Source organism: Diadema setosum, chromosome 16, assembly GCF_964275005.1.
Source record: "Diadema setosum chromosome 16, eeDiaSeto1, whole genome shotgun sequence".
In the NCBI taxonomy this organism is placed as follows: domain Eukaryota; kingdom Metazoa; phylum Echinodermata; class Echinoidea; order Diadematoida; family Diadematidae; genus Diadema; species Diadema setosum.
The window spans coordinates 27,515,244-27,538,810 of NC_092700.1; the positions used below are offsets into that span (position 1 = coordinate 27,515,244).

At 40.0% G+C, this 23,567-nt stretch overlaps 2 protein-coding genes across 2 annotated transcripts; one reads left to right on the forward strand and one right to left on the reverse strand.

Moving 5' to 3' along the window:
- The first annotated feature begins 1,308 nt into the window (after nt 1–1,308).
- LOC140239777 (carbohydrate sulfotransferase 11-like) lies at nt 1,309–5,719 on the forward strand. Its single transcript, XM_072319596.1, has 3 exons — nt 1,309–1,411; nt 2,450–2,661; nt 4,832–5,719. Exons 1-3 carry the CDS (start codon nt 1,309–1,311, stop codon nt 5,717–5,719), a joined length of 1,203 nt encoding a protein of 400 aa, XP_072175697.1.
- A 4,736-nt stretch (nt 5,720–10,455) lies between these two features.
- Nucleotides 10,456–22,846, reverse strand: LOC140239778 (uncharacterized). The gene is made up of 8 exons (XM_072319598.1): nt 21,974–22,846; nt 20,485–20,710; nt 19,497–19,716; nt 18,657–18,930; nt 14,013–14,891; nt 12,601–12,826; nt 11,342–11,561; nt 10,456–10,738 (listed from the first exon to the last, which is right to left on the reverse strand). The coding sequence occupies exons 1-8, from the start codon at nt 22,844–22,846 to the stop codon at nt 10,456–10,458; spliced, it is 3,201 nt and encodes a 1,066-aa protein (XP_072175699.1).
- Nucleotides 22,847–23,567: the final 721 nt, after the last annotated feature.

Genomic DNA, 23,567 nt, shown 5'->3' on the forward strand with positions numbered 1-23,567 from the left:
GAAATAATGAATTATTGTTCTTGATGACAAGGTAAGACTCGTTCGCAGTTCATCTTTTCTGACCCTATCTTTGCTTATGATGTATCATAAGAAGTTCAAACACTTCCGTCCCAATCTACCGATATAATCATTACCCTGTGTTGTTGTTCTGTAAGATAGCATTATTTATGTAAGACTCTTGCTATCAGCATAGCGAACATCTTCAGTCTGTAAGTAAGAATACAGTACAAAGTCTATGGAGTTAGAAATCAACGCCCTCCTTACCGGCTTTCCAGATTTAAGGCGCCGCCGTTCAAAAGAAATTCTAGAGTCATAGAATGACATAGAATATTACAAACGGATGCAGTGAATGTGAATCATTATTTGTGTATATTTATTGATATAATACTTACACACTATGAATGGATATATAGGCCTACACACACGTACACTTGTACAGCATACAACATGTATTACACGTACTCATACTTATACATACACATACAAATAAACACATAGACACATACCAGGGAGGTGCCACCTCCGTGCACATTACGACATACACATACAGTAGGCCTACAGTACATGCATTCATCCGTACTTGCGTATGAAAACGCACGCGCACACAAATACATGTATATACACAAAGAGGGACTTCTTAAAGACTATAGTGCATCTCTTACTTCCACCATTCTCACAATTCTTTTTAAGAGTGACCCTACTTTTTTACGTACTTAATAACGTGAGTTAAGTATAGCATAATGCTTTGCTGAGCTATTGAGATGAATGAATCTGGAACGAATATGAAGGAACGGAAAAACGAAAACGCATTGCATGCGTCCTAATCTATTATGACGTCGTGGTTGAATGTTAATCTACATGTAGGACCTATCGCCCGATGCACAGATTTTTGAATTATTGACAACATTACAGAATGTGATTCTGTTTGATCGGGAAGAAGCAAATGTGCATGATGATCATGAGGTGACAAGCCTGATGTTAACATTATGTCAAGTAATTTTCCTGTCCATTATCATTATTAAATTTGCAGTCTACACCTTAATTGCATTTTTTTACAAAGTAAACTTCTCGCTTGATGGAAATGACGATTTATCATTATAAATGCTAGTTGTAAGCCTTAAATAAACAGGAATGAGCCATGAACCCTTCATTTATTTCGTCGGTAAAATTATTGTGAGCGTTAGAAAGATAAACAGAAGTGCATCCCGAATATTTTCATCGGACAGATCTTGAATCGAGAAGTGTGAGTATTGGCACAAGAATCTCCGTGGATGTTTTCTCTGCCGTCACCAAGGCAACGCCTGGAGGATGTTCCGCGGTCGGTTCGTTCGGAGATGGGGACTTCTGGTGCTTGTCATGTGCTGTGTGGTTTACACAGCTGTCTACATGACAACCTTTTACACCTATGACGGTATGTAAAAAAATATGTTACTCTGTTACCAGCTGGTTACCATCACCACCACCACCAACATCATCATCACCATCATTATCATTATCATTTTCATCATCATCATCATCATCATCAGTGTACGAGGGGAGGGAGATCCAGTGATCCTCGGTCTATTCTTCAGGTTATTGGTTACTCACTTACGGCATGACAATGCTTGGACGTTTTGATCAGGGCAGGTTAAAGCGGTCATGCAACCAGTGATCATCCAACCTTACTTTTAATATGACTATCAATGAAGGTACAATCACATTTTCTAAACAATTTGGAACCACAGAACTCCCCCTACCATGTCCACTGCCCTAACAAAGTCCCTTAGATCCTCAATAACCCAGCTTTATCGACATCTAAAAAGAAAAAAGTTAACGTTCGACCAGATTATTATAGCGTTGAGGTATAGGCAACTACTCTTTCACCGATTTAGAAAAAGAGCAGACTTTCTTGCGCCCCCCCCCCCCCATCAATTTTACCATACTTACTATACGCTAGCATTGTTATGATATAGCTTACGCACGGATGTACGCATGCACACACATTTGGTAAATGATGGGGGTATGAGTGGAGCCAGCATGCATCCGTGCGTAAGTTGATAAGGGTAGGGTAGTGTTTAGTGGTATGGTATGAATTAGTGGAAAAGTCTTTCCATAGTGAGCCGTCATACATTTTAGCATTCCTAGACCACACATACATGTATACGTATTACACCATGTTTTTCTCTACCTATTGTTTCCGGCTTGTACACTTGGAGTTCACTGGCACCGAATGAGATCAAGTGTACTGGTAGCATAAAAAACATAAAAGAAAAGGTCAAGATTGATCTTTTTCCAAGCCAAATCACGATGCACGACTGCATGATATAAATGTAAGCAAGTAATGATATCCCATTATGTTTATGTAATAAATATCAACTTAACCAACCTCTACTTCCCTAGGTCTTTATGCCACTGAGACATGGTTCCGACACGCCTTTTCATTCACTCCTTTTGTTTCATTGCCGAGCAGTTGGTGTCAACCTGGACAAGCCCCGTCGAAACAACCCACCTCCGTTTCCATGGGAACTACCGGATCCCGTCAAAAACCCCGGACCAGGGAAAGGAGATGATGATGACGGCCATTTTGTTGCCAATCGGAATATCCGGGAACACGAATCGCAGCAAAAGCTGTCTGAACATAGCATGTCCAACAAGACAGAAAATGGCCCCAGAATCCAAGAGGTCGGTACAACTATTATTCCGTGTTGTTGTTGTGCTTTAAAAAACTTGGACCCTATTGAAAAAAAAAATTAATAATAATTTGCCCCAGACAATACTGGCATCAGGTCAGACCATAATAAATCTTATGCAAATCGAGCATCATCATTAAATATAGGCCTATATTATTATGAAATATAATGTCTCCGAGAGGGGGTTCATGATAGTTGTCTCCACAAGGGAGCTCATATGATAAATATCTCGTCAGCCTGAATACTGCCTCATAAGAGCATTTACCTACGAGCTCCTTCTTGAAAACATGATTATTATTGTAATTATTGAATATTATCGTAATATAAGCTCCTTTATTATTCTATGCCTAACTAGCGGCATATAGGTCAGTTTAACAAACTATCCACAAGTGTTTCTCATATAAGATTTATTCTGAAAATGCTGATATCCTTTATCAGTTGCTGTCGTCGTCAAAAAAAAAGTGAATAACAATCGTGACTATTTTAATCATTTTTGGTAATTCCACAGATATTCAGTGGTATATATCACTTATATATATATATATATATATATATATATATATATATATATATATATATGTATATATATATAGATAGATATATACATATATATTTATATATATATATATATATATATATATATATATATACATACATATATAAGATAAAGCATCAGGTTCTTTCCCCTCGGATTAAATTTTGCTGTCGCACTCAAGTAAATGAACCAAAAAGACTTTAAAATGAAAATAGGAATAATGACTATATACATTTATTTTATCATGGGTTAATTAACAGAGATAAAAGGAATAGCATGATGATGTGAATTCTAGGAGACGCAGTTCAGCCTCTGGGCTGCTATGCACTTTCCTTTTGATGAAGTAAACCAATATCTATATAGTTATTGATTATATAAGATGGATACTGAAAAAATGATATCAACATCATACATATATGACAATGATTAGGACTGTCATAATTATAAAATCAACTGAGCAAATTACTCATTAAAAAAAAAGAACACTAAGCCTTACAGTTCTGTTGCCTCCTTGTTCAAACACCACCTGCATGGGGTACCATTGCTGCTTCTGTCAAATTATTTCCAGACTAAATTATGAGCAAAAGACAGTAAAGCTGACGACGCTCCAAAACGGTATTTCTAATCGTGTATCATATCAGTGATAACTTTACTGGCGTGTTTGACGCAAAGATTCTGATTCTGCATTCTTTAGCAAGCCAGCAAACTTGAGGCAAGGAGTTATGGTGGTAATGTGCGAAGATAATAGTTTTCTAAATGGCTTGACTCGATCTCATATGCAACATCCCACTTCCCCCGAGTGTGTTCTGGCTGCCAGCATCCATATGTATTATGTATTGCATTAAAAGGTGTACGGTGTAGATTGCAGGGCTCTCCCTAGGCTATACAGGAATTTACGAGGTCACGTCTAGTAAGCTCGATAGATTCTTTTCTTTTTATACATTCAAATCTCACGCTTTTTATGGGTCAAGGAGCCATGGATGTGTAGCAATAGGATAACGTCATAGGATTATGAACAAAGGCTTCCTAGGCAGTAGTGGACATGATGGAGTTGGCTTTGTCATTTACCAGCGAGGTGAGCACCTCCCTGCATTTACACACCAAGTTCGTTTTGTATAGGCTAAGTAACGGCACCCTGTGCTTCATTTAAGCTGTTTTGGTACCTATCGCTGATCGGGAAAAAAAATTGTGTAAAAATGGTCTTGCGAATGTGAGTTGTAAATTGATGAGTGCTCTCGATCTCCGCGAAGATAACATCTATGTACTTAAAGAGCCTCAAATGTAGCGTGGGAAGGTTGGCCCGGCTCGAATGTATTTGAGAATTCCCGTAACGAATTGTGTACAGTTTGATTACTTAATGTCTATGAAGTACACAGAGAGCCGAATAATCTCTTCTGGTAAAGACAGTGCCGATCGAGGAGCGCCATGCTTTCCTTCACATAGACGCTGACTGGCGCTATTCGTAGTTTTCGAATGTACCCCAGTGGGCACCAAATGAGGATTGAGTCACTCAGGTCTCCCCGCGCTACAAGGTCTCTAAATACCGCAACTTGTCCATATGTCATGCAACTTGCATTTAATGGAATGCTGGTCCTGATATTATGTATGTGTCTCCTATTTTCACCAGCCGAGGGCCAACGAGACGAAACTGGAGGAGAGGTTCGACAACGACGACGATTTCATGGCTGCGCGTCGTAAGGTCAACCACCTGCGTCGCGAGCTGGTTCGACAGAAGTGCGACAGCAACCCCGACCTGTCCCGGGGTCCGATCACGGACAACACGTACAGACACATCTATGTGAACGACCAGCACAAACTCCTCTACTGCTTCGTGCCCAAGGTCGCCTGCAGTAATTGGAAACGGGTGATGATGGTGCTCAACGGAAACACGAAGAAGATCAGCGAGATGTCCTCCAACGAAGTCCACTTCACCAATGGCATGAAGCGCCTTGCGGGCTTTTCGCAGACGGAGCGAAAACACAAACTGGCCACCTACAAGAAGTTCGCGTACGCGCGAAATCCGTTCGTGCGCGTTCTCTCCGCGTTCAATAACAAGTATGGCGACGTCATACAGTACCGTAAGGAGACGTACTTTCAGGGCTTTGCCAAGACCATTATGAAGAAGTTTCGACCGCACGCCACACAGAGGGAGCTGAAAACGGGTGAGAACATCACGTGGACAGAGTTCGTGAAGTTTTTGACGCAGCCTCAGCGGCCATTCTTCGACGACCATTGGGAGGAAATCTACAAGATCTGTGCCCCGTGCAAAATCAACTACGACTACCTGGGTCACCTGGAAACCGTATCGGAGGACGCCAGGTTCATGCTCACCGACTTGGGACTAGACTCGCTCGTGCAGTTCCCGTCCCGCGGCAATAGCCATCCTACAAACAGCACATCCGAATTTGAAAGGGCTTTCAAATCACTTCCAAAGGAAAATTTGATTAGGTTATGGAACATTTATTCGAAGGATTTCAGCTTATTCGATTACGAAAAGCCTGACTTTGTACCGTAAAATTGATCTCATTTTGTATGTCTACACTTTGATGACAACATCTTCCATGGACTGTTTTTATGTAGGCCTACATGTTAATTTTGCTCGCTCATTTTTATCACTCTCTGGGTGTCCAAAGGGTTTGGCCAATGGTGCGAGCAGGACTAGTTTTCATACTTTATCATCACTCTGTTTACAGATATCTTTCTACGATATAACATCGTGTGTAATGACGCCGATTTTATTATGAATGAGCGCAACTTTAGGCGCCATTGGTATACAAATGTAGAAATGTATACTACCAAATGTATTCAGCTATTGTCAGCATACAATATTTACATGTATTCGCCCGCGTCCAGTGGCTTGTGCGGGATTATTATCATTATTATTGTCATTTTACATTTTCGCCTTTCAGTTTAGATTCTGTGTTTGATATAGAGAGAAATATTGGGCTGAAATACTTAGGTTTAAATTTAGATTTTTCAGTCAGTTCGGAATACCGCCGACGGACGAAATAAATCTCATTGTGTCATTTACTAACCCTTTATTGGTCTTGCCTTGCATTTGATAAATGATAGTTACTCTTCTCAGAAATTACTTAATCATGTGTAGATACGTAGCAAACAAGGCGCTATCATCTGGTAGTGTGCTCTGGGTTGGAATAAGTTATGATTTGGATATGAAATTTATCCTTTATAGTGATTGGTTGAAAAAGCCGCACATGATTATGTAATTTCAACTATCTTAGAACTCTGGCCTGATTTCCCACTCGTAGTATACTATTCGGAACATAACTTTTTAGAACGACATTTCCAAATAGTACATTACATTTGGAAATGACGTCACAACGACGCAATTGTGACATCCCGAGCTGTTCCTTGGTGCCTGCATAAGTACTAGTCATTTCGGGGCTGCGCCTCCAGTTGTGAATAGTAATATTATGGAGTCACCTCTTCCAATAGTTTTAACCAGTATCTCCCAAGCCAAAGTGTAGTATTTTTCTTTTGTACTAACTATCGATCGTGGGAAGTTTCATAACGCCATACTATTTCGACACCACTGATTTTAAGCATTTTCGTCCCTCTTCTGTGACAAGTACTTTATTGCTAATCTAACACAATTTCCCGTATGATATTTAACCATGCACCGATATTTGCCTTGGTCTCACAAAAAAAAAAAAAAAAAAAAATGAATGAATGAATGTTCACCATGCTGTCGTTGTTGATGTTGATGTTGATGTTGTTGTTGTTGCTGCTGCTGCTGCTGTTGCTGCTGCTGTGGTTTGTTGGGGTTTTTTCAGTCAAAAAGTTGCTATCCTCCTTATGAGAATCAGTTCAGTGGAAAGTTGAGTCAATCAACCAACAATCTGAATATTATGAACTCACTACCACAGACATTGACGTGTCTTTTCCAATTCCATAAACACTGCCGACAAATTCGATGTTCTGTTCACTGGGGTAATGAAAATGACACGTTTGGTTTGCACGAGAAACACTAATACATTCACATACATTAACCGACAGAGCTATCAATTATGTATGGAATTTGCTTGCGAACACAAATTTATACCTTTACGATGAAAGGAGTGTAAATGTTGCAGCCATTATTTAGTTACAGGGGATCTATTAACCATATAGTGCACAGGTTGAGTCTTTCATCGACATATACTATAAAGCAAAGCTTTTACTCATCTATATTCCTTTCTAGTCACCTCTTATCAATTTGATAAGTATTATTATAGAAGTATTATTCATCACAATGCACAAAGCCAGTAGTATCATGCTATCATACCAAATAGGCCTAATCAGACAGCGTTATGTTCTAGAGGTGGGTTTTTTTTTTTTTTTGAGATGATAATCATTCTCAACTTTGTAACGACAACGTTCTTTGTTCGAAATCAAATGCGCTTCTTTACTTTTATATTTGAGAGCATGTGTGCTTGCCTCTGTGTCTGCCGATGAGTACATCTGTATGTTTTAATGATTCCTTCTCAGTCTGTATGGGTAGTCAAGTGTGTGTGAGAGTCTGTGCATGATATGACAAGTGCAGTAAATCTAAACTAACTGTTCAAGTACATTGCAAATTATCCTGATACGGCGTCTACAAAAATGATAAATAAAGATATAATTGAACCCTTTCTACTCGTGATCACAGCATTATTAGTATCGTCTGTGCTTCAGTTGAATTTGGTGAAAACTAGCGAGAATCAACAATATCTGATTATATACAAGTATATTGTGCTCTAAATATTTTCCTTTAAATTGGGGTAAACTATTACATCCTTATATAAACTTGTAGGGGAAAGGAATGAAAGGAGGAAGACGTGATTGATCGTAAATCTATATTTCTACAATTATTGAATGTCCGACATTGATGATATTATGTACATTGATGTATGTTTATATTTGTGTGTGAATGTGTGGGGGTGTGTGTATGTGTGTGTGTGTGTGACACAGTCATGCTGATAATAGTCATCTTTAAATTGCAACATAATTCTGTTAATCATTGTCGTGACATAAATTTACCTTAAAGACCTTTGGCCCTTTTCACTTTGTTTATATATTACGCGTGATCACTTCTCTCCAATCTCTTGGAATTTCAACGTCATAATAGATCATTGTATGGACTTTGATAAGCCTCTTGAACGGGTCTCTCAGCTGGTTGCTTAGCTCACTCAGAATTGGCGCGGTGGCAGTGGTGAAGTTTACGCGATCTTAAACTTCTCGACCTTTTGCCAGTCTGACCGCGCCTTAATTTTGATGTGTAGTACAGTTTGTGAGTTATTATAGGCCCTCGAACATACAATTCCTGTTTTTTGAGATTTTGCTAATCTGAATAGGTCCTCACATCACATATTCAGATATTGTTTTTTTGAAAATGATATGTATAAAATGTTTTTCATGCAACTTTTTATTGTTATTTTATGCACCTATGAAGTTCATCATTAACAAGCATAAAACAAACAAGTAAATAAAGATCCTATCAAAGCTTTATAGCTTTATAGGCCCTCGAACATACAATTCCTGTTTTTTGAGATTTTGCTAATCTGAATAGGTCCTCACATCACATATTCAGATATTGTTTTTTGAAAATGATATGTATAAAATGTTTTTCATGCAACTTTTTATTGTTATTTTATGCACCTATGAAGTTCATCATTAACAAGCATAAAACAAACAAGTAAATAAAGATCCTATCAAAGCTTTCTAGATGTAATCAACCATAGAGTCAACTCTAAAATAAGCTTAACAGTGCCTAATGGTTTGCACTTTGCAGGCACCAGCTCACAATAGAGCGAAAGGTTTCAATAGGCAAACTCCATACATCTTGCATATATCTCAATCCTGGAACATTTTCCACATAGCGATGAAAATTATGATCGAAAGGTTCAGAGATGTTATTCTATGAGACCTAGCTTTCCTTTGTAAAGTTAATCAAGATATTAGTCAAGGCAAGTGCATAGATTTGGCTTCGTGAAGCTTATTTCAGCCTATAGGTTGCTGCCGATAAAATCATAAAGGCAAGAAAGGTGGGGGAGGGGTTCACGCTTTGTAGGTGAAAACGATAACGAAAAAGAAGCTAATAACAACGAGGATACATTTTCGGATCAAACAATTCCAGAGTTTGTGATTTGTAGACCTACTCAAATCAGTAGAATTCAAGGTAGTATTGGATATCAGGAAGTCTGTATCATGTGGTGACACGACAAGTACTCCTGCGACAATTGCTCCGGTCTTATTTTCTCCAAGGACTTAGGGTTAAGGTTAGGGTTGTGATTGTGTTTCAGGTTTAGTTTGATGTGAGGATTAGGATTATTGATGAGTGTAAACAATGAGAAACTGACCAGAAATTTGATTTGATTTGATTTGATTTTGATTTTATTTCTGAATTTCTTTTTCGTACATAAATGAAGTACAAAGTAAATTGAACGAACAAATCGAGCACAGTATGATTTGAATCTGACAGTTAAAACAGATAAACGATTAATTCAGATGTCCAACGTTTTTTTTCTAACACAATGCAAAATGAAAAAAAAAAAAACAGGCATTATTTTATGCATATATTTATGCAAACATGATGAAAATAATTTATTAGTGGAAAATTGAGCAAACAAATGATGTTTTTTCTTTGCTCAATGTTCACTCATAGATTACGATTCTTGTTAGGATTATGTTTGGCTTGGCATGCAGATATCTTATAGGAGCAATTATCGCAGGAACAAATGTCATGGAACCGTATCGTGTATCTTGTAAAACTTGGTCGTCTTGAAGTTTGTTGGGGTAAATGACACAAACGAATCCCATCAACTTTGGAGCAATGCTGCAATTTAACGCCATCTCTTCGTCAGAAACCTGGTAACCTTTTACGAATACATATAGCCTCTTTCAGCAATCTTTTTTTTTTTTCATCAAATCGAATTTATTATGGAATCATAACATACAGTCTGACCATGTAGACAAGAGACAATTTATTATATATATGTTTACACACATACAATACTTTCACCCTGATTTTGCCGACGTTTAGAGATTTATCGCTTATTCCCCGATATAGTATACATGCATAGACCACAAATGGAATGGTATCTTGACTCGAAAAACAATTATACACCTTCGTGTTAATGTAAAACTTCATTCATTTTCATTTCACTTCTTTTCATTTCCGACGAAAGTATACAATATGACATTTGGATATAAACAAAGTAAAGTACAATGTGACTTTTGCATATTCAAACTTATGTACATACTGCAAGGTTATTAATCACTCTTGGCCTTTTCCCTGGGTACCAAACGTTTGCAACATTTCAGCGAAAATCTGCACGCGTACACCAAGGCGACCACGGCGACTACCACCACAGAAAGGAGAAACGCGACGACGTCGAGCATGAGATACTGCACGGTGGTGAGGTCATGTATGGGTGGTCGCATGTATTCGCCCCCGTGGTCGATGAGGTGTTCAATCCAAAAGACGGCACTGTCGACCGGCTTCATAGGACTGCTGTGAAAAGTCGCCGACACCCGTCGAGCTGTCTCCTTATATCTACGCAGAATAAAAATAAAAAAGAGAAAGAAACATGATCGTGTAAAGGGAAAGGGCGACCCCAACATACAAAAAAAAAAAAATCGCGAGGTGCGCATGGCATGTGTCTGTGCGTGTGTGTATGTGCGTGCGTACGTATGTGTATCTTGAAAAGGGGTTCCAGGTTTCAAGCGTTTTTTTTTTCATGATGATCTTTTCAGAAAATGGTTTTAAAATGGCCGAGATATCCAAAACCATAGCAATTCTAAGAAAAGATGGGACCCACCTTTTATTAAGATCTCTTAGTTTCACTGTGTTTTGGGGTATCTCAGTAATTTTAAAACTGATTTTCATCAAATACAATTTGACTTCACCTTAGAATTGTATCTTCTTTAACATTTTCATAAAGCGTTTTCCAAGTATCTAGCAAAAAGTTAAAGGCTGAATCCTCGCCTCAGTCAACACTGCCATCCCTTAAAACCGTGGTTATTAGGAGATGAGTAAAGCAAACATTTTACGCTCCATCTGTAGGTATATCTAAAGGTACCATCCTATTCACAAATAAATCAGACTTAACAGGAATTATATCGCCACATCATAATTGACCTTTGATTGCCCCCTTACCTTTGGTCATTGATGACGGCGGACAACGCGGCAACGATATTTTCGCTCGTGAGCGACTTGAAATCGAGCGACTGACCGATTCCCCGACTCTGCACTCTGGCAGCGACGTCGAATTGGTCGCCGAACAGCGGAACGACGATCAGCGGCACGGCGTGGTAGACGGCTTCGTAGAGACCATTATTACCCCCTTGGTACATGAATGCCCTGATCTTGTTGTGGCCTTTGAAAAACAGAGCCAGAGGAGGGTTTGTTGTTGTTTTTCTGCTTCATGAAAGAAAATCTTTCGCGTATGTTTATAGCTCGTATTCTCCAAGTGTCATCTATAACATCTCACCAAAAAAAAAAAAAAAAAATGCGATATACCCAAAAAAATCCTGGACACGGAGTTTACAGAATGGTAGATTATGCTGCAGACACACGTGTGTATCACGTGGTGTCTGACTGATAGAAAAAAAAAAAAAAACAGTTAGTAGAAGTCATTCAATCTTACCGCTGAATACACGCAACACAAACAAACCCAACTTAATCCCCTGTCCTCAAAATGATAAATGAATTAAAAGGGGAAACCAATGACTGGGTAAAAGACTGAATAGATAAATAAATCAATGAATGAATGAATTATCAAAATAAATATGACTGAAAATAGATGAATAAATGAATGAATTTATGAATAAATAAGAGAACCAACAAATTGATTATAAAAAATGATTTATATTATGATTGATGTCATTCATTCATTTATTCATTCGTTCGTTTTCCTTATTCAACAAAAACGTGTGACATTATTTATTTCAACGACAAGAAATGCATATCGCGTGAAAAAACCTTGTATCTGCAATTTTGGTGAAAATGACTTTTTTTGGTTAATGGTCAAATAATTGGTTAAGTGATATCCTGTCCAAATCGCAACTGTCTTCCTCCAAAAATGAAGCCAACACGGCATGTCAAAGGAAAGGCTATCCCATCTGCTATTAACATTACAATGTATAATCAACGTAATCAATATAAGTATGCAATTAACAAGGATGGTAAAAAAAAAAAACAAACAAACAAACAAACATTTTGAGTACGTAAAGATGCTTGGGAATGGGAATAATGCTTCCCAGCTAAGAGATGCTTGTATGGTGCATATCCAACCCCCCCCCCCCAAAAAAAAAAAAACAACTAATAAAACACTTACATAAGGGACTTGCCATTCATACACACACACACACACACACACACACACACACACAAATCATGTCTGCAAATAGCCTTACCTAGTAAATCGTTTTGCGGCAGCCAGTTCATAATCTTGATGTTAGGTCTTCCCTCGAGCACAGCGGGAGGAGTTCCCCGGAGCTGCCATACAACTTTCTGCGGAAGCTTGGAAAACGAGTCGGCGAACATGCCTATGAGTCTCTCCTCCAAGAAAGAGACATAAGTACCGAGCGAGAAGACGATGATGCCAGCATCCCCAGAGCTCTGAACGAACTCCTCAAGGTCCTGGTAGAATCGAAGGTGAGGTAGGAGAGGGGGAGGAAGGAGATGGCGAGGGAGGGAAGGACAGCAAAACCTATACGATCAATCCCAAACTTTTTCTTTTCGATGTTCGATTGGTTTGCCGGAATTATTATGTATGAAATGCTATCAATGTAACCACAGACTGGATAGGTCCACCTTTGTCTACGCCTGTGTGTTTGTATGTGTGTATGTGATGACGTGTGCATGGAGCTGCATGTGGCTGTGTGTGCGTGTTGTATTGTTGTTACTGTTTTTCCCCGGGAGAAGGGGGGGGGGGCTATTCTATAGGGTCTCGGAGGTTATCATTGACCTTGTCTCAAGGATAGCACTTGGTGCTTGAAAACGCGCATTTTTGGGGTGCGGGTGTCGTTTTTAGCGTTGACACAGTCTAAACGCAGTATGAGGGACAACATTGGCTCTAATCAACAGATTAATTCAAGGACAATCACTAACGTTCAATGATAATTTAATGTAACAGACAATAATACAAAGACTCAGATCACTAGAGAGGGGGAGGAAACAAGTACTCAATGAAAGAAGAAAGGAAGAAAAGTTGTCAAGCAGAAGACAACCCGTCCAAGCCTTATTAGAATTGATGGGTCAGGAAATTGGTCCCAAGGTTCACTTCCTGTAACATCCTATAGGCCTTCTACAGAGAACACGCAGTTATTACAAAGAGGATAGAAAGGCATTGATCTCTTTCAATAATTCATATAGAGGTTAGCGGTGTGACTCATGGTGAACCGTATATTTCTCCTCCCAACGTAAGGGTTCCATGAATATACTTGATGAGGATGGAATATTGAGTTAGACGAGAATTGAGAAGACGATGATATTGGCATGTCAATTAAGGAATGCGTGCATATTTTAAAATGTAAACTGTCTGCTTGTTTGTGAAAAAAAAAATCCTTATCTATAATCATTAATAGAATTACCGTTTATACGAATCATGAATTGTTTCAGAGTCTTATTCGGAATTCTGAGTATGACTGTTTTTCTGCATTCTTATACGCTTATTATCCACTAAAGTTTTATCATCACAATCATGAATATTATAATCATCTCTGTTGTCACCATCAATTATATCAAATCATTACTTATAGAAACAGGAAAAGGGTGGATATCATTTTAACTACTATCATTTTTTATTTTGTTTTCTATGACCTACCTCATCAAGACGCTGAGCCGGCTCAGTGGTGAGACCACCAACCGCCTTGACGTGAGGTTGCAAGGGAACCGGGAACTCCACCGCGAAGTTGACGTTAGCTAGAACCAGCTGCGATCTCTGGTAGAGATCGCTGGTCTGCAGATGCGGACAGATGCCGTGATCGTGCTGGATGCCCATGAAGGCGTTCGCCATGGAAATGGTTGCCATGCCAACGAGGTACATGATGAAGTTGCTCGTCCTCTGCATGAACGTCATGTGATTGGTGAAACCCATCCCCATCTCCGACACGTAGGCGGGGTTTGACGGGTTGCCGTACACGCGTGCGAGGTTTGGTATCCAAGCCGTCGACATCATGGTAACATGTCTCTTGGCAGCGTACTCGCCGATGAGCACAGAACATTGCCATATAGGGTCAACGATGGCGACGTCGTACCGGACTTCCTTCAATCTGCGTACCAGTGCCTCGTCGCCGAACAGCGCGCGGCAATCGTCGACGTTTTCTTCCATCAGCGCACTCAGGTTTCGCAACACTTCTCTCAGCCATGTGCCCTTAAAAGCTAAGGCGGTCATACGCACCATGCGGTCGTGCACGGCTTCCGGCGGCACGTTGTGCTTAAAAATCTCGAAGTGGATGTCCTTGAACTTGGGATCTATAGCGCGACTGCTGTACGCGTTGCTTATCAGTGCAGTCACATTGTGTCCCCTCTTGATGAGACCATTTCCTATATTTGCAGCCGTTAAAAAGTGACTGCCCTCTCCAAGACCAGCAAAAATCAGGATATTTGCCCCGTTGCCCAGCTGGCAGCATGCGAACAAGATCAGCAAAGTACGTGAAGTACAAGTAGACTCTCCGCGCATCTTGATAGTTATGAGATATATCTACCTAGAGTATACTCTAAAAATGCCTCTGTTACTGAATTGCTGGACACCAGCAATCTGCTGCAAGGACAGCACACCCACGGCAGTGTCCGTAAATATTGTTGCCTTACAATCGCCGAGAACTCTGTGATTCCTTCCTAAATCACTGCTGCAATCAAGCAAACAACCAGCCAGTTCCTTGATGGACAGTTAGTATTGCGTGCGTACGAAATGACCTTGAGTCCTTTAAAAAGTCACAACTACCACCTCCCTGTGCTCTCTAGTGAGGTACTGCTGGAGTTTTGTGAGCTCTGCGAGGTTGGGACGGCGTACGTAAGCTTTGACTGCGTGCAACTTTGAACGTCGTCCTTGGACTTTGGAACTTTGGATTTATCAAGTACACTTTGCAATCATGGCGTTCCACGCTACCACCTTAATCATGGGATGTAGAGTCTTCACATTCCCGGTCATTAACATATGTGATATCGAATTACAAGATCACTGCCGTATATTCTTCCTTAATCTGATTGCGCTACTTACCATTTATCTCTTTAATGTTATCTCCTATTTACATCGTTTGTCTTTAAATAAAACAAAAACAACATTACACTCTTCAAATGCATCGTGGAAGAATAATTATAATAGAAATAAATTCATATTCATTATCAGTTAAAGTTAACATTTTCTCTTCTTGCCCTGCAATTGACCAAGTATCACTTTCTAGGTTATTGAGCATTTACTTCCGCAGCTGAGCAACAGAATAAACCTTCCACTCTTGTTCCATGGCTTTACTTTGCGAACGAAGATCTAAGGAAGTTCACGTCTGCTGCAGTCTCGAAAGTGACTGATGAGTCCGATGCGGGACAGGCAGGCAAGGTTACAGCAGTTGCACGGGAAAAATAGTTGGTTGGTGTTGGGTGCTGGGTTTTTCCTCCGTTGTCTTTTTCAATTTAGGTGGGCTCTGGGTTCATCCTCAAACGTCAAAGACGACTGTTGCTCAGTTAACAGTGAGGCGCCAAGATGTGCGATCAGAGGCGATAGCAGCCCGCTGTAGGTGGTCAATGTGGCATGAAGTGGCAGGTGATTAAGGTTCTCTTCAAGCAGTTCTTGTATCTAACCAATAAACGATAGTTACTCTTTTCTCAGAAATTAATTATAAATACGTAGCAAACAAGGCATTATCATCTGGTAGAGTACTCTGGGTTAGAATAAGTTATGCTTTGGATATGAAATTTATCCTCAACTTGATAGTGATTGGTTGAAAGAGCCTCACATGATAAAAATTTCAACTGCTTTAGAATTCTGACCTAATTTCCCACTCGTAGCATACTATTTGGAGCATAACTTTTTTAAAACGACATTTCCAAATAGTACACTACAACTGGAAATGACATCACGACGACGCAATTGTCACATCCCGAGCTTCCTCGGTGCCTGTGTAAGTACTAGTCACTTCGGGGCTGCGCCTTCAGTTAGTGAATAGTGATATTTTGGAGTCACCTCTGGCAATAGTTTTAACCATTATCTCTCAAGCAAAAGTATATTATTTTGTACACTAATTATCGATCTTGAGAAGTTTCATATCGTCATACTATTTCGACAAAACAGATTTTAAAAGTTTAGTCGCTCTTCTGTGACAAGTATTTTATTGCTAATTTGATATCATTTTTCGTATGATATTTAATCATGCACCGATATGTGCCTTGGTCTCACAAAAATGAATGGTAACTATGCTGTCGTCATCGTTGTTGTTGTTGTTCTTGAGGGGTTGTTTCAGACAAAAAGTCGCTATCCTCCTTATGAGGACCAGGATGGGAAAGTTGAGTCAATCTACAAACAATCTGAATATACGAAATCATTACCAAAGATATTGACGTGCATTTCCCAATTCTATAAACACTGCCAACAATGTCCATGTTCTATTCACCGAGGTGACGAAAAATGACGCGTCTGGTTAGCACGAGAAATACCTCTACACTCACATACATTCCCCGACAGACATATTAATTATGCGTTGAATTTGCCTCCAAACACAAATTTCTGCCTCAATGATGAAACGATTTTAGTGAAAATGTTGCAGCCATCATTTAGTTACAGGGAATCCATAAACCATATAGTGCACAGGTTGCTTTAAAGGGGTGAGTTTTTTTCATCGACATATTAGGGCGGTGAGTTGGCTCAGTCGGTAGCGCGTCTGCCTCACGATCACGAGGCCCGGGTTCGAACCCGAGTCTGGACTGAGCAATGTTGTGTGTAAACATACCGTCCCCTCTAGCAAGAGGCAAAACACTCTGTCCCTCGGATAGGACATAAAATGGAGGTCCCGTGTATGAGAGAGTCACAGCTCATGCACGTAAAAGATCCCGCTTCATTCATTCATCGCAAAGAGCAGGGTGTCTAACCCGGTGAAGTGGTCCTACCCCACATTCAACTGGACCCCATGGAAGACCAGCTTAGTGTAGCTGAATATGGGCTATCCAGCCATCTTCACAGATGGAAAATGAACAACAACAACAGCAACATATATCATAAAGCAATAATTTTCCTCATCTATATTCCTTTCTCGTCACTCCTCATCAGTTTGATATGAAGCATCATTCAGCACAATGCACAAAATCAGTAGCATCATGCTATCATACTAAAAAGGCCTAATTAGACAGCGTTATGTTCAAGAGTTTTGTTTTTTTTTAAGATGATAAATCCTCAACTTTGTAACGAAAACGTTCGTTGTTGAAAATCAAATGCGCTTCTTTGCTTTTATATTATTGTGAGCATGTGTGCTTGCCTCTGTGTCTGCTATATATGAGTATATTTCTATGTTTTAATGATTCTTTATGCGTAGTCAAGTGTATGTGAGAGAACCTGTGCGTGATATAATGAGTGCACTAAATCTAAACTAACTGTTCAAGTACGTTGCAAAGTATTTCTACATGTAACAATCTATCAAAATCAATAGAATTCAACGTACTATATATCAGGGAATCTGTATCATGTGGTGACGGGACAAGTGACCCTGTGACAATTGTCCCGGGCCTATTTTCTCCAAGGACTTAGGGTTAGGGTTGTGATCGTGTTTTAGGTTTAGTTTGATGTGCGGATTAGGATTATTAATGAGCGCAAACAATGGGAAAGTGACCAGAAATGAAACAATTTATTACTGAAAATTTGAGCAAAGATTTTTCTTTTCTTGGCTCAATTTTCGCTAATAGATTAGGAATCTTGTTAGGGTTATGTTTGGCTCGGGATGCAGATATCTTATGGGCGCAATTGTCGCAGGAGAAAACGTCATGGAACCGCATCATCCTCTAAAACTTGGTCGTCTTGAGTTTTGTTGGGGTAAATGACACAAACGAATCCCTTTAATTTTGGAGCGACGCTGCAATATCACGCCATATCTTCGTAACAAGGACTTCAGTGAATCAACTCAAGGCGAAGCTTTTACGAATATATCTATAGTCTCTTTCAGCAATCTTTTTTTAATCAAATTGAATTCATTATGGAATCATAACATACAGTCTGACCATGTAAACAACAGAGAAAAAAATCTATATGATATCATATACACACATAATTGTTATATATAATATTATATACACACATAATTGTTATATATAATACTTTCACCATGATTTTGCCGACGTTTAGAGATTTAACGCTTATTTCCCGATATGATATACTTGCATAGGCCACAAATCGAATTGTATTTTGACTCGATGAAGAATTATGTACCCTCTTGTTAATGCAAAACATATGCACATATACTAGTACTGCATGATTATTAATCACTCTTGGCCTTTTCCTGGCTACCAAACGTTTGCAACATCTCAGCGAAAATCTGCAGATGTACACCAAGGCGACCACGGCGACTACGACCACAGAAAGGAGAAACACGACGACGTCGAGCATCAAATATTGCACGGTGGTGAGATCGTGAATCGGTGGTCGCATGTATTCGCCCCCGTGGTCGATGAGGTGTTCGATCCAAAAGACGGCACTCTCGACCGGCTTCATGGGACTGCTGTGAAAAGTCACCGACACCCGCCGAGCTGTCTCCTTATATCTATACACAATAAAAAGAAAAATAAAAAAAGAGAAAGAAACATATATGATCGTGTAAAGAGAAAGGGCGCCCCAACATAACCAAAAAAAAACAAAATCGCGAGGTGCGCATGGCATGTGTGTGTGTGTGTGTGTGTCTGGAAAAGGGGCTCCAGGTTTCATTTTTTTTTTTTATGATCATTTGAGAAAATGTTTTTTAAATGGCCAAGATATCCAAATGCTCACCGTTTATTAGGTTGTCTTTTTTGTTACTGTGTTTTGGGATATCTCTGTCATTTTAAAACAGATTTTCATAAAATAAATTTTGAATTTCCCTTACAAACTTATCTTCCCCGACATTTCATAAAGTGGCTTCCAAGTATCTCGCAAAAAAAAAAAAAATAAAGGTTGAATTCTCACCTCAACCAACACTACCGTCCCTTAAAACCGTGGTTATTGGGAGATGAATAAAGCAAACATTTTGCGCTCCATCTGTAGGTATATCTATAGGTACCATCCTATTTACAAATAAATCAGACGTAACAGAAATATCGCCACATCATCATTGATCTTTGATTGCCCCCTTACCTTTGGTCATTGATGACGGCGGACAAGGCAGCTACGATAGTTTCGGTGGTGACGGACTTGATGTCGAGCGACTGACCGATTCCTCGACTCTTCACTCTGGCAGCGACGTCGAATTGGTCGCCGAACAGTGGAACGACAATCAGCGGCACGGCGTGGTAGACGGCTTCGTAGAGACCGTTATTACCCCCTTGGTACACGAATGCCCCGGTCTTGTTGTGGCCTTCGAAAAACAAAGCCAAAGTAGAGTTGTTGTTGTTTTTTCTGCTTCATGAAAAAAAAAAAATCTTTCTCGTATGTTGTAGCTCGTATTCTCCAAGTGTCATCTATAACATCTCACAAAATGCGATATACCGAAAACCCTGGACACGGAGTTTACAGAATGGCCGATTACGCTGCAGACACACGTGTGTATCACGTGGTGTCTGACTGAGAAAAAAAAAATAATAGAAGTCATTCAATCTTACCGCTGAATACACGGCAACACAAAACAAACCAAACCTAATTCCCTGTCCCCAAAATATTAAATGGATTTATAGATAAAACAATAACTGGGTAGAAGACTGAATAGATAAATAAATCATTAAATGAATGAATTATCAAAATAAACATGACTGAAAATAGATAAATGAATGAATAAATATATGAATGAATAAGTACAATCAACAAATTGATCAGAAAAAAGTAATTTGTATTTTGATAGATGTTTCATTAATAATAATAGTCAGTTCTTAGAACGCATAACCCCATAAGATATGCGTGTACATGCGTGTACAAAATTCATTCATTCATTCATTCATTTTCCTTATCCAACAAAACTTTTTGAGTATACATAAAGATGCTTAGGAACGTGAAGAATGCTTCCCAATAGATGCTTGTAAGGTGCATATCCATTAACCCTCAACTCCCCCGAAAAAAAGTAACAAAACACTTTATAATTAACTTGCTATTCATAGACATAAAACAACATGATATCTGCAAATAGCCTTACCTAGTAAATCGTTCTGCGGCAGCCAGTTCATGATCTTGATGTTAGGTCTTCCCTCGAGCACGGCGGGGGGAGTTCCCCGGAGCTGCCATACAACTTTCTGCGGAAGCTTGGCAAACGAGTCGGCGAACATGGCTATGAGTCTCTCCTCCAAGAAAGAGACATAAGTACCGAGCGAGAAGACGATGATGCCAGCATCCCCAGAACTTTGCACGAACTCCTCAAGGTCCTGGTAGAATCGGGGGTGGGGTAGGGGTGGGGAAGAAGGAGATGGGGAGGATGGGATGGAGAGCAGAACCTTATACGGTCAATCCAAAACTTTTTCTTTTCGATGTTCGTTTGGTTACAAGAATTATTTGAATGTATTAAATGCTATTGGTGTAACCGATAGGTCAGATAAGACCCCGCTTTGTCTGCGCTTAAAATTGTGTGTTTGTATGTGTGTATGTGTGAACATGATGTGTGCATGGAGCTACATGTAGCTGTGTGTGCGTGTTGTGTTGTTGTTCTGTTTTTGTTTTTGTTTTGTTTTTTTTCCGGGGAGAGGGGGAGGACTATTCTATGGGGTTTCGGAGGTTCACCTTGTCTCGAGGATAGCCCTTGGGGTTTGAAAACGAGTATTTTTTTTTTGGGGGGGGGTGTCTTCATTTAGCGTTGACACAGTTTGAATGCATTATGAGGGACAACATTTTGCTCTAATCAACAGATTAATTCAAGGACAATCACTAACGTTCAATGATAATTTAATGTAACATGCATGAATACAAAGACTCGATCACTAGAGAATGGGGGAAAAAAATAAGTACTCAATGAAGAAAGGAAGGAAGGTTGCCAAGAGGAGGACAACCAGTCCGTATTTCATACTTGCCAAGCCTTATTAGAATGATTGATGGGTCAGGAAATTGGTCCTAAGCTCCACTTCCTTATATAACATCCTGTAGGCCTCCGACAGAGAATATACAGTTATTACAAAGGGAATAGAAAATGCATTGATCTCTTTATAGAATTCATGTAGAGGTTGCTCATGGCGAACAGTATATTTATCTTTCCAATGTAAGAGTTCCATGAGTATACTTGATGATGATGGAACACTGAGTGAGATGAGAATTGAGACGATTAGGTTGGCATGTCTAAAGTAAAGACTGATCATACTCGTATAAACTGTTTGTTTGTTTGCTTGTTTGTTTGTTTGTTTGTTTGTGAACAACACAGTCATAATCATTTTATAGTTATCATTTTCATCGATATCATGGATTGTACCAGAGCCTTATATGGAATTCTAATAAATATTTTTTCCCTGCATTCTAATACGCTTATCCATTACCACTAGAGTTTTATCGTAATAATCATTATGAAAATTTATGATCATCATCTCTGTTGTCATCATCAATCATATCAGCATGATTACTTTTAGAAGCAGGAGAAGAAGATTCAACAATCAAATAACATTAGGGTACATATAATTTGTTTTGGCACACTCATTCTGACCCACCTCATCAAGACGCTTAGCCGGCTCAGTGGTAAGACCACCAACCGCCTTGACGTGAGGCTGCAAGGGAATCGGGAACTCCACCGCGAAGTCGACGTTGGCTAGAACAAGCTGCGATCTCTGGTAGAGATCGCTGGTCTGCAGATGCGGACAGATGCCGTGCTCGTGCTGGATGCCCACAAAGGCATTCGCCGTGGAAATGGTTGCCATCCCGACGAGGCACATGAGGAAGTTGCTTGTCCTCTGCATGAACGTCATGTGATTGGTGAAACCCATCCCCATCTCTGGCACGTAGGCGGGGTTTGATGGGTTCCCGTTCACGCGTCCGAGGTTTGGTATCCAGGCCGTCGACATCATACTGACATGTCTCTTGGCGGTGTATTCGCCGACCAGCAGAGAACATTGCCATATAGGGTCAACGATGGCGACGTCGTACCGGACTTCCTTCAATCTGCGTACCAGTGCCTCGTCGCCGAACAGTGCGCGGCAATCGTCGACGTTTTCTTCCATCAGCGCGCTCAGGTTTCGCAACACGTCTCTCAGCCATGTACCCTTAAAAGCCAAGGCGGTCATACGCACCATGCGGTCGTGCACGGCTTCTGGCGGCACGTTGTGCTTAAAAATCTCGAAGTGGATGTCCTTGAACTTGGGATCTAGAGCGCGATTACTGTACGCGTTGCTTATCAGTGCAGTCACATTGTGCCCCCTCTTGATGAGACCATTTCCTACATTTGCAGCCGTTAAAAAGTGACTGCCCTCTCCAAGACCAGCAAAAATCAGGATATTTGCCCCGTTGCCCAGCTGGCAGCATGCGAACAAGATCAGCAAAGTACATGAAGTACAAGTAGAATCTTCGCTCATCTTGATGGCTATCATGTATAGGGTATATTTTAAATCGCCTCTGTTGCTGAATTGCTGAACATCAGCTATTTGCTGCAAGGACAGCACACCCACGGCGATATCATTGACACACTTACATTTATAAACGGAAACGTACACTGCCTTGCAATCGCCGAGAAGTCTGTGATTCGTGCTAAATTCAATGTTGCAATCAAGCAAACAACCAGCCAGTCCAGAGCGAGATAGTGAGTTTTGCGTGCATACGAAATGACCTTGAGTCCTTTAAAAAGTCACAACTACCACCTCCCTACCTTTAGAAAGTCACAACTACCACCTCCCTATCCTCTCTAGTCCGGTACTGCTGGAGTTTTGTTAGCTCAGCGAGGTTGGGACGGCGTATGTACATTATTATTGACTGCATGCAACTTTGAACGTCGTCCTCGGACTTTGGAACTTTGCATTTCAATCATAGCGTTCCACGCTACTACCTTAATCATGGGATGTTTGTGCATGAGCACCCAATTTCTTTGTGCACGAGGCCCCGATATTAAGCCCGGCTCACTGGGGATCCTCCTGTATGGTACTTTGACATTTTTTTTTATTATTATTATGCCTCCGTTCTTTGTCACAATGATTTGCTCACCTGTCATGTGCAAAATCAGCCATGAATTATTATGAACCATGTGTTTATTTCTGAAAGCGATCATAGGTGATTACGATACCATACAAAAACAATAAAATGAAATGAAAAATGTAG